Here is a 16,865-nt window from a genome sequence, read left to right as displayed (position 1 = left end):
GCACTGAGCTAAGAACTTTACAATAATTAACTTGCTTGTTCCTCAGAACAATCCTGGGAAGCAGGTGAATCCTCAGAGCTAATCACAGTAGCTGAGGCTTTTTGGGGGGAGCTGGGCAATCCGAAATGACATTTCATTGCCCCTTGGAACTTCCTCTACCAATAAAAACCAGCACTTTCTTTGCTTTTTTTTTTCTTTTTGGAGACTAAATCTCCCTAGTTTGCCCAGTGTGGAAGTACGGTGACCACTATGAATCAGACAGAAGCTTTGACCTGTTCCATTTCTGAACGGGGCAGTTTGTTCCTGTTTAGTCAGCCTAGTGGCTCTCTCTTCTTGGGGACTCTCCATAGTGGGGCTGGACTTAGTTCAGAAACCCCATTTGCTTAATTTAGGCAAGTCCCCTTATTAAAAGAATTTGTTCTGTGAAGTTTGAATTCAGTCAAAGGGCCACATTTGAGGACCTAGAAGGCCACATGTGGCCTCGAGGCAGAGGGTTTCCCATCCCTGGGCCCTTAACCCCCAGAGATCTTTCCGTTTTTCAGTTTCAGGCTCTCCTAGTAACAAGGATTACGGGGGTGCCTCTGTGGCTTAGAATCCTACATTTCCTAGAGCACTGAGATATTACAGTCACTGTAAATGTGTCAGAGCTAAGACTTGAACCTGTAGCCACTTCTCTATCCAATAAGCTACATAGTAGGCACATAATAAATACTTACCGATTGATTGTCATAAATCTAATAAAGGATAAGGAAGTCCCGTCTGAAATCTTGCACAGACTTTAATTAAGACTATTTGTGGGTAATATTCCCAGAACCTCAGTAAACTGATTCCTGAAAATTAATCTAAATGAATTCTGCTGCAGTATGGATCTATTTCCTAGGGATCATAGATCTAGTTGAAAAGGAGCCCAGAGCCCCTATAAATCCAGCCACTTTCTTTTATAGACGAAAAACCTGAGACCCAGAGAGATTAAATGCCCAGCCCAAATTCACCCAGGGAGTAACCTTCAGCAGCAGGATTTTAACCCAGGACCTCTGAGTCAAGAGTCACTCCTTTTCTGTCTAAGCTAGGATGATGATCTCCAAAAGGGAATTGATGTGTGAAATAGAGTCAACAGCATTTAGAGACCACAGAGCTAAAGAAGTTTGGTGTTTGGGGTTTTTCCCCCATTCATTTTGGCTTCTTGTGCTGATTCACAAGTAGTTTCTTGCCCCTCATCATAAGACAACTTGATTAGGTATCAAAACTGAGAATCAGAATTCTCTGGTTGGGAGCTTTGTTTGGGGGCAGAGTAGATGTGGGAAGTTGGTTGGCATTCTTCTGGAAACTGAACAACTCTACTTGGCATAGATCCCAGATTTTTTCCCTATGAAGAGGGGGAAATGAGGGGAGGTAGGAAATCATCAAGGGATTTAATCAACCAGCCTTCATCAGATAAGACCTGGGGTTGGAAATTAGTTAACCCAGGGGTGGAGAATCTGTGGCCCGAGGCCTTCACCAGAGTGGAGCTCTAGCCTAGTGCTAAAAAGGACCTAAAGATTAACTCATTCTTTCAGTAAGCATTTATTAAGCAGAAGCCATACCCAGGTAAACCCTCTAGGCAGATGGTTAAACCAGGTTGAGGGTAACTAATGGATCTCAAACTCCATGGTGAGTTATGGGGATGTCTACCCGCCAAGCATACAAAGACCACTTCCCCCCCTTGAAATGGGGATGAGAACAATTTGTTCCCACACCAATAAAGGCAGTTGAAGCAGGTGCTGTGGAGTGCTTAGAGCTTGGTCAGACATCAAAGAAGCCAAGGGTCATCCACTGCATCCCAGGACATCACCTGTTGTCTTACCACTGAACTTTGCTGACTGGAAGAGAGTGAGGCTGGTTACTTTGTGCTACTCTGCTTCACTTAAATCCAGTTCATAGCAAGTCAAGATGTCATCTGTGATGTAATCGATCCTTACAGGAAAGGGGACAACTAAGTGATGAAGTGGATAGAGTACCATGCCTGAAGTCAGGAAGACTCATCTTTCTGAATTAAAATCCAGTCTCAGACACTTCCTAGCTGTGTAATCCTGGGCAAGTCACTTAACCTTGCTGACCTCAGTTTCCTCATCTGTAAAATGGACTGGAGAAGAAAATGGCAAACCACTCCAGTATCTTTGCCACAAAAATCCCAAATGGGGTCAAGGAAAGTCAGACATGATTGAAAAATGACTTAATCACAACTTACAGGAAAGAGAGCAAAGTTGATAAGACTTGCTTTTGTACTTTTTCCAGTTTCCTTTAAAAAAAAAAAAAAGGATTTTTTGCTTCAACACATACAAAACCATAGGGTATCACAATTCAATCTCCCCCAGTGTACAGTACTCAAGAACAGTTAGAACAACAAAAGTCCTTTCAACCTTCTACCTTGGTAATTTTCCATTTGTTAAAAGAAAAGCCAGGAATGGACTGTGGAGGTTAGCATCAACATTGTGACTTTGAACTTAGTTTTGTTGCTATTTGAAGTTGTTTTCTATTGTGGAAGCAAGGGTATATGTAATGGATATTTTTTTTGTGGGGATGTCTTTCTTATTCACTTAGTATCAACTTGTAATAAGTTTCCCCATTTTTCTCAAAATCCTTCATATGCAACTTTCTTTGTGAGGCAATAATAGCATTCCATTACATTTATAGACCACAATTTGGTCAGTCACTCCCAGTTGGTCCCAACACTTTTTTTTTTTTACTACTGCTAGTAGTGCTGCTATGAATATTTTAATACAGATAGGTATTTTCCTTTTGCTGATAACCTCACTGGGTCATAAGCTCAATAATGGGGATCTCTGGGTCAGTGGCTCTGAGCAATTTTGTGATTGTGCTTGCATAATTACAAATTATTTTCAAAAAAAGTTGGACTCTTCTACCAGCAATGAATCTGTATTGCCTGTTTTCTTCCCCTGTTCACAGTAAGATCTATAACCTTCCATTCTCCTCCAACTTTTTAATGGTGTAACTTTTTTATATTTATGTATTTTTATATTTAGCTCTCATATATTTGAAATTTATTCTGTTATAATAGCTAATAATAATAATAGCTATAATACAGCAGTTAGGTGCTGATTGGGAAGGGCTTTAAGAGTCAAACAGACAATAGCTAACATGGAAATAGCTCTTGGACTGCTAGGTGGCACAATGGATAGACCTCAAGCTCTGGGGTCAGGGAGACCTGAGTTCAAATCCAGCCCCAGACACTTCCTAGCTATGTGACCCTGAGCAAGTCACTTAATTCTCCCTCAATTTCCTCATCTGTAAATTGATGTAGACAAATCTTTGCCAAGAAAACCCCAGATGGGATCCAGGAGAGTAGGATATAACTACACAACAAAAATATCACTCTTTATGTGTGTTAACTCATTGTATCCTCACAACAACCTTGTAAGGTAGGCGTTCTTATTATCTCCATTGTACAGATGAGAGGACTGAGGTTGAAAAAGATGAAGTCACTTGCCCAGGGTCTTATAACTAGTAACCATCTGAGTCAGAACTGAAATTTTAAGACCAGCACTATAGCCACCTAGTCCAAACCTATTTTCTGCAAAACTGCTATCTAAGGGGTGGCCAGGTGGCTCAGCAAGTGACAGCACCAGCCCTAGTGTTGGGATGATCTGGGGATTGAATCTGGGCTCAGATACTTACCACCACACCCAGAAATAACTGGCTGTGTAACCTTGAGCAAGTTACTTAACCCCGATTGCTTTAAAAAAAAAAAAACAAACGGCTATCTAGCTTCCCCAACAGTTCTTGTTTAAATGAAGAGTTTTTTGGACAATACTTTTGTGTCCTTCATTTTACCTAAGTCTGGATTCCTACAAATCTGATGCCTTCTTCATCTTTCTCTTCTAATCAATTTGACTGATTAGTTTTTCATTTTTTTCTTCAGTTACAAATAAATCCCCAGTTTCCTAAAGAAAATCCCAAATAATTTATTCCCTAATAGCAAAATCCTTCACAGTATCCTTCCATGGCACCTTCAGAGGCACTAAAATACATTTATTAAAGAACTGAAAATCCATGGGAGCATCTACCATTCACTTGATCTCCCTACAGAACATTCTTCTAGGTCAGCCTTTTTTGTGACATTGACCTCTTTGGCATTCTGGGGAAACTTATGGACCTCTTCTCAGTTTCCTTTTTAATTTTAATTTTATATTATATATTACAAATTATTATAATTTTATTATATAAATATATTATAAATATTATATTTTATATGTAATATTTTATATATTATTTTATTTTTTGTAAGGTGTTTAGCAGAGTACCTGACACATAATAGACTCTTAATAAGTATTTTTCTCCTCCTTGCTACACACACACACTTAAAAATTCACAATTGAAAAGCATGTTAGATTTCAGGTAGAGGTTAATGAAAATAATGACATATATTTTTTCCCCCATCCAAGTTCATAGACTCTTTGAAATCTATCCACATACCCCATAGAAAGGAAAAGTTCCATGCTAGGTGCCTGAGGATGGTATTTATTTTTATTTGTTGGACAGCTCAGTGACTGCACTATCTGCCCCTCCATTCCATGGTTTAACTCATATCTGGCGTTTGTGACCTGAACCTGCCTTATCAGAAGAGAGATAAGATAGTTGGGATGATTCTTGCAGGTTGACACAGTTCTTATTTGCTATGTTGTTGCTGAGTCATTTTTTTTCAGGTGAGTCCTACTCTCCATGATCCCATTTGGTTTTCTTGGCAAGGATACTGGAGTAGTTTGCCATTTCCTTCTCCAACTCATTTTTCAGATGAGGAAATTAAGGCCAATAGGGTTAAATGACTTATCCAGGGTCACATAGCTAGTAAGGGTCTGAGGCCAGATTGGAACTCAGGAAGATAAGTCTTCCAGACTCCAGGCCTGGCTCTTATTCTACTTTGCCATCTAGCTGCACCTGTTTCCTATTGGTGCATTCTCTACCCAGATTCAGGGGTCTCAATTCTCTCCTCCTTTTGGTGTGTGAGATCAAGACCTTGTTATATAAATAACCAACTTCCCTTCCTCCCTATTGGATCCTCCTCAACTCCATCCGTTGTGTAAAGTACTTTCTGAAGGGCAGTGAATACTGTGTCTGTCTGCTGGCTCATTCCCTACACAGCACTGGCTTTTAAGGCCTGTTTTCTTCTCTCCCCACAAGGCTCATATTTCCCATCAGCTCACTCAGTAATGAAGATATAGGAAACCAGGACTCTCTGGTCTTCAGGGAGGGAAAAGAGAACAGAGTCAGCAAAGCTTCTTGCCTCTGCCCCAACCCTTGGACCAAGAGTAGGGGGAAGGAAATGTGATTAGTGGATTTTTTTTCTTTACCAAGTGGCACATTCTGTATCGGCACAAATTTAGTATGAATGGGATTGCTCTACTGCATGGAGACTTTCTTTCCTCTGTCCTAATGTGGCTGTTTCCTATGATAGACCCATAGCTGGCCTTCCTGCCCCATCTGTATCCCTGACATTTTCTCTTCTATAGCATCCAGATCAAATGAGCTAACAATCAGTCATTTAATCACCAAACTTTTATTAAGTACTTACTATGATGGCAGACTGTGTTAAATTCTAGGGATACAGAGAAAGACCAAAAAAAAAAAACCTCTTGCCCTCTAGGAGTTTACATTCTAAAGAGGGGGCCAGCTGGTCAAACACCTTATACTTTTGTATTCTCCAACATAATTAGGTGTCTAAGCACTTAGTTGGTGGGAAGGTGCTAATCAGACTGTGATGATGTCATCTCCCTGTTACAAATGCCTTCTTCTCTTTCCAGATGGTCCAGTCTCTGGGTTTCGCCATATATCGAGCACTGGATTGGGGGCTTGATGAGAGTGAGGAACGAGAGCTTAGTCCCCAGTTAGAGCAGCTCATCGATCTAATGACCAACAGCGATTCTGAAGACGGTAGCTGTGGAGCTGCTGACGAGGGCTACGGTGGGCAAGAGGAAGAAGAAGAGTCCAGTGAGGGCCCCTATCGATGCGTACGCACGTTTTCCCAAGTCATGAGGCTGTGTTCTTCCCGACTGACAGACTCCAAAGAAGCCCAACCTCACTATCAGGCAGTGTGCCGTGCGCTTTTTGTGGAGACAGTGGAGCTGAAGGCCTTTCTCACCAAGATCCGAGAGGCCAAGGAGGTAGGCGGGATATGACAGTGGCAATGTTCTCATTCATTCAACCAGCTTTTATTGTTTCCTATGAGGGCATAGAGGCCTTGGTCTATGTTCTAGTTTGGGAGGCAACAAAAGAATGATTCTATAGTTAATACATGGAAGTGGAAAGACCAGTGGACTTTGGGGTGACGAAGATTGAGAGCTAGATAGCTGTGACCTTGACCAACTCATTTAACCCCATAAGCCCCAGTTTCCTCCTCTTTAAAATGAGGGAGTTGGAAAGAGTTCCTTTGTTACTTAATTCTATGATTCTAATAAAAAGGGATGAAGAGATGTCATTTCCCAGCCCCTCAGGATTCATGAAAGAAACCAGGGTAATCTAATGGAGAGAATACTGGATTTGAATCTCTGTTCCAAAACTTGGCTCCACAATGGATTTGACCTTGTAACTTTGGGAGAATCTTCTAATCTGTCTGGGTCCCAATTTTGTACTGAGACACAGCCTGGCATAGTGGCTGGGGCCCTAGACAAGGACTCATCAAGACCTGAATTCACATCCCACTTCAATTCAATTCAATAAATATTTATTAAGTCTCTACTAGGTACCAGGCACTGTGCTAAGTCTTTTGAGAGCAAAAACAGACCTCTTACTACTCTATCTATCATATATGTTTTTATTGAACTAAGAGAAGGGAAAATGCTAATGGGATTGGGAATGTTCTTGAGTCATGATTAACTCCCATTACATAGATGACACAATTGAAGCAGAGGAATGCTAAGCATGAACTTGGAGCTTTTGAAAGGAGTTTTGTATTTGCTGCTCCTATCATTATCTTGATTTCTTTTGTGGCTAGTACACATGGATATTCTCAGAGTGGAAATCATTAGATTAAGCTCCTTGAGTGCAGGGACTATTTTTTGCCTCTTTCCTATCCCCAGTGTTTAGCATAGTGCCTGGAACATAGTAGATGTTTAATAATTATATATTGAATTGAATTGAATTGAATTGGAAAGGACAATAGATTTGGAATCTGAAGGTCTAAGTTAAAATCCTGACTTTACCATTTACTTCTTTTGTGACCTTGGGCAAGTTGATTCCCTCCTGGGTCTGTTTCCTGATCTATGAAATTGGTTGGACTAGACTAGATCTCTTCCAGTTCTAAATCAATGATCCCAAATGATAACTGAAAGGAAGCCTCGCCAGATTTTCTTAATCTCCTCTGGCTCTCAGGAACGAGATTGGGTATTCTTTGGTTGATTGAACAGGGAATCCCAAGGTAAGGTTGTTCAACAACAGAACTACCAAGTCTGAACCTCTTATCATAGACATTTGGTGTCCAGGTAGTTTTGTTCAAAGACACTCTGTTGTTCTGAATCTGCCCAATGTCATTTATGTGCTATGCTACCCATCTGGCTAATTATGTTTCCCTCAGCATCTCACCTTTGGTTCTTGAAGAGATAGGCCCTTGGTTTCAGAAGAGATATATTTCAGATACTTCCTGTGATTAGAGGATGGTCAGAATCCCTTACTCTCCTTTACCACTCCCATCCCCAGTGATTTGCTTAAGGTTACCTTGGCATTTAAGGCTCCAACCTACCTTTAGTCTCAATTTCACATTCTTCCCTTTCACCTAAGCCAGGTTCTACTCCAGAGGTGTCACATACTAGCCCACAGGCCTATAACACTCCTTAGGACAGCAGATTCAGGCTGAAATGTCATTGGGAAATATTCCACAAAGTTAAAAAATACAATAAAACATAGGTAATATTACATTTTAAAGCTAAATTAATATGTGACCTGCAGGGATCCTTATATACAGATTAGCAATGCCCTTTCTATTTGATTTTGACACCCTTGCTTTAGGCCACTTGGCCCATTCAAATTCTCTAATCTCAACTGCCATTTTGAAACATTCACACTTAAGGCCTCCTCCTCCTCCCCACCCTATGCCTGGAATGTACTCCCTTCACATTTGAACTCATTTAAATACATCCTTTGCCTCACCACCCAAGTTAGAGCCTTACCCCTCCATGAAATCTTTCCTGATGTCCTTTTCTCTCCTCGAGGTAAAAAGTAAGCCCTTTAGCCTCAAATTCCATGTAGCACTTGTCACATTCTACTTGTCACATTCTACTCTATCATACTTGTCTATATGCCTTCTGAACACTAGCTGCCCCCATTAGATTGTAGGCTTCTCAGGACAGGGACCTCATCTTATTTAATTTTTTTATTCCTAGCGCTGAGCATGGTATGTCATAGGTGCTTCATAAGAGAGCTATGATGTATTATAAAAGAGATACTGGGTTCAGATTCCAGCTCTGCCACTGTATGACCTCGGGGGAGCATCTTTTCCCTCTCCAAATCTCATTTTCTTCCTCTATAAAATGAGGGAATTGGCCCTTCCAATTCTGTTCCAACATCTATTGAATTAAAATCCCACATCCAATTTAACTGGCTTAGTAAATAACCTACAACTCACAAGTAGCTTTGGGAGTTCTCAGTGAATAGAAGATGAGAGACATCTCTGAAATAGCTGATCTCTTACTAAGCTTTCCTTTGGCAGCTGAGTCTCCCCCAACTGGAAGAGTCTCCTTCAGGACTATAAACTGGCACTCTTTTCAGGTTTAATCCTCCAGCTAGAAAGATGGAAAGAAATGATGGAGGAGGCACTGATCATCTTTCCTTATAAGCTGTTAGCACAGAGTGTTTCAGCCAAATTCTATGTAAAAACAATTATTAAAAGCCCACACTGCACTACTACCACCCAAAATCAAAACTGAATACTCCTAATTCATCCACTGAAGAAATAAAAGAATCTACTTCCTCTAGGGGACTATGGGTGTGGAATGTTAGACTTGATTGATGATTGATTGACATGATTGATTAGTTTTGCTTACTTGAATTTCCCCCCCTCTTTTTAAAATTCTTATTAGAGATGGATCCCTGGGTGAGGAAGAAGGGCGCATATATTATTTTTCTTTTCATATTTTTATTCCAAGCACTTAGCCCAGTGCCTGGCATATTGTCGATGCTTGATAAATTTTTATTGACTTTTTATTGTATGTGTTGGAAAATAAAAGTGATAGAACAATAAACGATATTAGTTTAAATGTTTAAAAGAAAATGAATTTTTAAAAAGCCGACATACTCTTATTGCTCAGGAAGAAGACAATAGATACCAAAACTTCCTGAGCTGGCTTGAGGACTAGGAGATTTAGGAGGCAGAGGAGCCTGTTTTATGCTTGGGAATCAAGTCTAAACCAAGTCATGGTTAAAAGGTTCTACAAGGCTAAGGGATGGAGTCCCTACTCTCCCACTTCTCCCAGGGCTGGGGAGGAGGGAATGAGGGAAGAAACTGGCTCTTCTAACATCCCCAGCCATGAGATAGGGGGTTGGGATGGGGATTAACTCAGTGGTTTCTGTTCACATTCCCAGCTCAGATGCTCAGCAACAAAGCCTACTGATTCTCAATTGGTAAGGTAATGCCACACCTTCTCAGGCTCTCCCCACAATACTGTTAGTGTTTCCCAATGCCCTAAGCACCAGTCTGGGTTCTTCTGTTCCCAGAATGTGCTCGTAATGTGTTCTTGGCATCTCCGGCCTTATTTGTTAGATAACACCCACCTAGGTCCCTTAGGTAATTATTCATTAGTGAAAGAAACTCTAAGCTCTTGAGGGGCTGCTGTAAGATGATGCCCAAACTTTATGGAGCCATAGATCGATTATTTTCACTTTTTCTTTCTTTCTTTTTCCACTATAAACTGTGGGATTTCTGAAAGCTGAGTGGTCTTCACTTCTAAGGGTCAGGCTCATTATTATGGAACCTGGAGAAACTTAACCCTACAGGTTGCCATGGTGATCCTTGCCCTGTGTAGTACCAGCCTGGTGCCCCACTTTTAGTACCTTTCTGGCCTGGTACTACTAACTAGTGTGTGTCTGGCAACCTCTCCATGCTCCTTGGCAGAGCACTGGATAGAATTTCTTAGAACCCTGAGTTACCATGTGGGCCAACCCCACTACTGCCTTTCCCACTAGGAATGATCACTATTCTCTTAGATGAGAGGTCCACAGGAGAAAAGGGGAAGGGCTGTGGTGATCCCCTTCTTACCTAGATGTCTTCCCCAGCCCCAAAGTTACTGGTTTCAGGTTGAAATGCCCGCTTGTCCCTTTAGTATCAGCACATATCACGGTACTGTTGGGAGGCCAACACCTAACATGGTAAGGAAAATATGTCTAATAAGGGCTTAAGGTTGGGAATAAGGAAGGGAAGATCCATTCTCTGCCACCAATTGAATGTGTTAATGTGTCAACTCAAGTGTTAATTTTCTCCATGTCTCTTTCCTCTGCTTAACAAGGATAAACCCCTTTTGGGCCCTTCTTCCTTCTTATTTGGACTAGTTTTATAAGACCCTGCAATGTGACTATATGTGATTGCAGATGCTGCTCAAACTTCGGGAAGATGAACCCCAGGCAGAGAAGCCACAAGCTGAGCTTGACAACCTCCGGCACAAAGACTGGGTAAGGGATGGTTATTTTCTCTCCCCAAAACACTTACTCAGGGCACAGGAAACTCTGGTTCAATCCTTACTTTGTACTTTCTTTCCTTGGGATAAAATGTATAGAGTGCTTAAAGGTTTGCAAGAACTTGACTTGTTTATCTTATTTGGCCCTCACCATGACCCTGGGAGGTAGATGCTATTATTTTTTCCCCATTTTATAGATGAGGAAGTTAAGGCAGAGAAAGGTTTAGTGACCAGTGTCCCACAGCTAGGAAGTATCTGGGGTAGGGTTCCAAATCCAATTTTAGCATTCTGCCAGCTGGCTTTCTCTCCTCTTATTTCCAGCATTTTGTTATGGAAAGGAACCTCAACCCTAAGGTTCATGGGAAGTCTTGTAGAGAGGGTGGTCGGGAAACCAATGTCAGAATCCTCCTTCAGACCCTGGCCAGCTGCGTAACTTTGGGCTAGTCCTTTCACAGCCTTGGTTTTCAATTCGTAAAATGAGGATGAGCCTTAATAAGGTTACTCTGAAGAAAACACTTTGCAAACCTCTAAGCAAATGTGAGTTGTTAATGAAGATGACCAGAGTGGTCTCAGGTCTCAAGTTCATACTATATTAGGATGAGCACCTGAAGCAGGCTAGGAGAAGGATAAGAAAGAGTGCCCCTTGGAAAGGCTGCTGTGTGGCAGAGGGATGGTGCTGTTCTGCTTGGGCCCAAAAGCAATGGGCAGAAGTGACAAGGAGTCCAATTTGCACTTGATAGGAGAAACTTCCCAACAGCCAGAACCACCAAGAAGCAGAAGGGGCTGCTACCAGAGTGGGTTCCCTCTCCTTGGAGGTCCTCAAGTTAAGGCTGGAGGGCTACTGGTCAGGTGCTGGGTGGACATGATTCTTTTTAGGTATCGGTTGGAGCAGATTACCCAAGAGGTCCCTTTCAACTCCCAAATCCTATGCTATGATAGAGGCCAGTTGAGTGGGAACAATATTTGTTCTCTCTATGGGTTCCAGGCCCGGCTTTGGGTGCAGCTGATGCGGGAGTTGCGTCATGGTGTGAAACTCAAGAAGGTCCAAGAGAAGCAGTTCAACCCCCTGCCCACCGAATACCAGCTGACCCCCTTTGAGATGTTGATGCAGGATATCCGGGCTCGAAACTACAAACTGCGAAAGGTCATGGTGAGTCCCCTGGGACTCTGGGCCTGCTAGTAGCTAGGCCAGGGAAAGAGAAGTTTATCTCTTGGGACTCTCCTGAGCTCTATCACTCTCAGGAAGCCTTGGTGTTGGGTAGGTAAGGTGAGAAAAGGTAATTCACCTCTCTGAAATGGTAATGCTGCTGGTCATTCACAGTCTGCTTTGGGGCCTCTATTTCCCCATCTGCAAAATGGGGATAGATCAAGGATATCCTCCATTTCGTTAATATTTCTAATAGTAGGACACTATCTAACCTTCAATATTGACTAATCTCCCATGTACTGTTACTTCATTTGTCCAGGTTGACGGTGATATCCCACCCAGGGTGAAGAAAGATGCCCATGAGCTCATTCTGGATTTTATCCGTTCCCGGCCCCCCCTAAAGCAGGTAACCAGCCTTGAGGATCCTACTGTATTTGGCTATATCTATTGTCAAGAGGCAAAACTAAGCCAAAAAGTTTCAAGAGATTTCTTAATTTCAGAATGTTTCCTGTTCTTGGAATTTGTATCTGGCCACAGAAAATCTTCCTGTCCTATTTGGTTAGGACCTGCTGTTTGGTCTAGTCTGAAACCCCTGAAATTCATTTCCTAGGGTAGTGACAGAGCTGAGGCTTGCTTTCCTTCCCAGTGCTAATATGGGAAACTGCTTTACTTTTGTTTTCTACTCTGGGAAGAAACAAGGCAACTGACCTCCCCACACATATACGCACTCTACATTGGTTTGGAGGGAGAGGAAAACACTATTCCAGGACCTTTTCCATGGTAGAACCTCTTAATATCCCTTCAGGACGGGAGACCAGACTCAACTGACCACTACTGAAAAATATCCTAGGAATCTGGGGCTGTGGAGATGGTGTAGGCAGCTCAGTGGTTCAGTGGGTAGAACACTGGGCCTGGAGTCAGGAAGACAATCAGAACTCAAATCTGGCTCCAAACACTAGAGTTATTGAGAAGATAAAATGAGATGATATTTATTGGAGTGCTTGAAGTGTTCCCTAAATACCAGCCATTATTGTCATCATCAATGGTGATGGCTCATCAGTGCGGTATAGCAGAAAGAAGATGGAATTCCTAATTAAGAGATCTTGGTTTGAAGTTAATGACAATACTTCCTTTTCCTATGGCTCACTGTGGGCTGACCCAACTGAACCTTGTTCTGTCTCATAGTGAAAGAGGGATAATACCTGCCCTACCTACAATACAGGTTTGTTGTGGGAAAAACCTTAATGCTTTATGTAAATAGGAATCATGATTGGTTCTTTTCCTGGACACACCCAAGTTGGAGCTCAGGGAGAATGTTCTCTGCCTCCATGACCCGGGATCCTTTTTACTGCCGTAAATGATCAGATGGATCCATGAATTCATTGCTACATGCGTTATACCTGTTAGAACTCAGACCCATCCATACCTGCTCATCCAGTGGCCTTTACCTGCCCCATACAACCTTCAGAGGCGGGTTCATGTAATGTTCCAGGAGGCTTCCTAGCTTCTCTCTGACATTGCAAAGATAGGAGTGGAGAATATGGGCATCATAATATTAATTACACATTTATTTATGCTTTATTACAAAGTGCTTTACCTGGTCTCTAATGTGTCCCACCATGACCTCCCAATTATCTCCCACATTCTATCAGTACATTTTGCTTGAAACCATAAAAATGAAGAGGATCACCATACAAGAGGTGTAGGGTTAGGGGTGCTTGAGACCCCAAAATACCAACACACCGGGTCCTGCCGAATGAATTCGACTCAAGTCTTCTCTCAGCCAAAGAAAAGCAAAGTTTATTAAAAGTTCGCCATATTGGGTAGACTCTTAAGGAGCCTCAGTATCTGTAAGGCTTGCATTGGGCAGGCGGGCCAGAATCATCTGACACAGAATGAGACTGTGCTAGGTCATTCTATGATGCTCTCACACCCCATGGAGTCAAGATGTGTCTTATATACAGAAAGGTTGTGGGAGGAATCTAGGGGTGGTCTAGGGGAGGAGTTTGGGGAGGGTCTTCAGGAGGAGTTAATGAGGTCTGGCAACAGTTGATTTGGGTATAGATATTTTGATAGGCTCAAGGGTGGGAAGTAGATGGACAATGGAGGGCTAGGCTAGTAACTGAGGTCTGGGCAGAGCCACAAGGAAAGGCCTATGGCCTCAGGCAAATGCCTCATCAATTGGGAAGATTCAGTTAGAGTTCAAGGGGGTTCCCAGAGCCTGTACCCCCTCATTGCCTCCTATGTTTCTTCTCTTTTGCAGGTATCAGAAAGAAGGCTTCGGCCCTTGCCCCAGAAGCAAAGAACCCTCCATGAGAAGATCCTGGAGGAGATTAAACAGGAGAGGAAGCTACGCCCTGTGCAGGGTCCACACTGGAACTCTAAAGGTGCAGTACCTTTCCTCAGTGCACACACATTTATACACTTACCAATTCCCCATCTCCTCTTCAGAATTGGGGATATGTAGATAAAAGATACCCCATTAGGTTGATCCAGTCTACTCATCCCAGAGATTATCATCCTCCAGAAACCATCAAGTCATAGAGCACCAGCCCTGGAGTCAGAAGGACCTGAGTTCAAATTCGGCCTGAGACATTTAACACAAACACTAGCCGTGTGACCTTGGACAAGTCATTTAACCCCAATTGCCCTCCAAAAAGCAAAAATAAAAAAAGAAACCATCAAGTGGTATATTGAACCCCACTAGCAGAGTGGAAAGAGTATTAAACTTGGGGGTGAGGGTTCAATTTTTTTAAAGTCATAGTAACTTTTATGTTTTAAAAAAATATATAATTCATTCCTCCATTTATTAAGGGCCTCCCGTGTGCCAAGCATCTATAAAGACAAAAATGAGACAATCTCTGTCTCTTATATTCGACTGGAGAGAAATAAGTAAAAAAAAAATAGTGAGTAGATATAGGCAAGCCCTGATGATTAGGGGAATGAGGAAAGGCCTTTAGGAGTAGATGGCATGTTAACTGAGCCTTGAAGGGAGCTCAGGGCTCCAAGAGATAGAAGTGAGAAAGGAGAGCTTTGTGGGTGTGGGGGACCGCCTAGAAGCCCCCAAGTCCTTGGAACTTATTAAAAGATTCAGCAACAAAAGTGGATGTAGTTTCAATGTAGTCATACACAAAAAGGACCGTCATCTGTCTTGCCTCCATACCATAAGGACCTGAGGCTGCACCCTTCTATGTGTTGTATCCTCTATTAGAATGTGAGCTTGAGAGCTGGGGCTGTTCCCTTTTTCTGTTTGTACACCCAGGACTCAGCATTGCGCCTTACACATAGTGATTACTTATGAAATGCCTTTTAAAATTCATTCTTTATACAAAGGCATGGGGGTGGGGAGAGATGGGAATGATAAGGATACTTTGGCTAGAATGTAGAATATTTGAGGAGGAGTAAGTAACATAATCAGCCTGGAGACAAAAGATAGATGCAGACTGTGAAGGTCTTTATGTCTTATTCTAAAGGCAATTGAGAAACACTGGAAGCTTCTTGAGCAGGGGAGATGTGATCAAACTGGAAGAATGGTTTAGCCGCTGTGTGGAGGGTGGATTAGAGAGAGGAGAGGCTGGGGTAGCCAGGCCATTTAAGAGGCTATTGCTATAGCCCCAGGGGAGAGGGGATAAGAACCTGAATGAAGGGCAAGATGCTTCAGGGAGGTAGAACTGACAGGCCTTGGCTGCGGCTTAGATATATGAGAAAAATTAGCAGCTTCTACATCAAGGGATTGAAGGGCTTGGAATATGATATTCCAGAGGTCAAAGGAGCTAGGATTAAAACCAAGAATGACCTATCCAGCAAAACTGAGTATAATGCTACAAGGAAAAATATGGTTATTCAATGAAATAGAGGATTTTCAAGCATTCTTGATGAAAAAACCATAGCTGATATATGAGAAAAGTTAAAGTGAAGAGTTAATGTAGGCTCCTATGTTGCAAGCCTGGTTGACTGGAAGAGTTTTAACCAAAATAGGCACTTTAGGAAGAGGGGTGGGTTAATGGGAAAAGATAATGAATCCCTTTTTGGCTATGTTGAGTTTGATACCAGTGGTATATCCAGGGGAAATGTCTAGGAGGCAATTGAAACTTTGGGGAATTACTTGCCTAGAGGTGCTAGTGAAACAGCATGGGAGCTGTGGAAATGGTCAAGAGATAACAGAGAAAGAGAAGACAGCTCAGGAGAGTCCTGGACAGTGCCCACATACAGCAGGTGGGGATGTAAATGATGATTCAGCAAAAGAGACTAAGAAAGACTGGTCAATAAACATTAAGTACTAGGTGGCACCATAGTTACAACTCCTGTTTATATCTATATAGGGAGCTTCTGATAATTATATAAGGGTAGTTAGGTGGCACAGTAACAGGTAAGAGTGCAGGGCCTGGAGTCAGGAAGCCTCATCTTCCTGAATTCAAATCTGGCCTCAGACACTATCTGTGTGACCCTGGGCACATAGTGGGTACTTTTGTTCAGTCTTTTCAGTCTGACAATTCATGAATCCATTTTGAGTTTTCATGGCAAAAAAAAACTACTTAAGTAGTTTGCCATTTCCTTCTCCAGCTCATTTTACAGGTAAGGAAACTGATGCAAACTGGGTTGAGCAGGGAGACCTGGGTTCAAAACTTGACCTGTCCACTTGTTACTTGTTTTAGTTGGGCAAGTCATTTTACCTGTCTGAACCTCAGTTATCCCATCTTTAAAATGCTAATAAATAATATTTATGCTACCCATGTCACAGGATTGTTGCAAAGAAAGAACTTTGTCCACCTTGAATTGCGTGTCGTCATTCCTGCTACCTGTGTGACCTTGGACAAGTTCTTCACCTCTCTCTACACAATAAGGGTGTTGAACTAGGAAATCTTCAAGGTTGTTGTCTTTCAGTCACATCCCACCCTTCCACAACTTCATTTGGGGTTTTCTTGGCAAAGATACTGAGCCCTGAACTTTAAGGCTCAGCTCAGATGCCATCTGCTTCTAAAAGACCTTTCCTCATTCCCCCAATCATCAGGGCTCATCAATTTTCCCTGTATTTACATGGTATCTACTTAGATCCATAC

The 16,865-nt window shown here is 42.2% G+C and overlaps 1 protein-coding gene across 1 annotated transcript in view; it reads left to right on the top strand.

Annotated features, from left to right (window-relative positions):
• The window catches only part of SPIRE2 (spire type actin nucleation factor 2), a 55,863-nt gene that overhangs the window by 24,764 nt on the left and 14,234 nt on the right, over positions 1–16,865 (top strand). Inside the window, exons 3-7 of the mRNA XM_069085510.1 lie at positions 5,799–6,158; positions 10,573–10,653; positions 11,644–11,808; positions 12,125–12,211; positions 14,069–14,192. Of these exons, the coding sequence (XP_068941611.1) occupies positions 5,799–6,158; positions 10,573–10,653; positions 11,644–11,808; positions 12,125–12,211; positions 14,069–14,192 (817 nt within the window). The remainder of the gene's footprint in view (positions 1–5,798; positions 6,159–10,572; positions 10,654–11,643; positions 11,809–12,124; positions 12,212–14,068; positions 14,193–16,865) is intronic.

The sequence above is a fragment of the Petaurus breviceps genome, unplaced genomic scaffold, assembly GCF_028583685.1.
Source record: "Petaurus breviceps papuanus isolate PSGF00001 unplaced genomic scaffold, PetGlider_PUasm1.0 176, whole genome shotgun sequence".
Lineage (NCBI taxonomy): Eukaryota > Metazoa > Chordata > Mammalia > Diprotodontia > Petauridae > Petaurus > Petaurus breviceps.
Note: the sequence above shows the minus strand (reverse complement) of the source record. Positions and strands in the feature narration are given on the sequence as shown.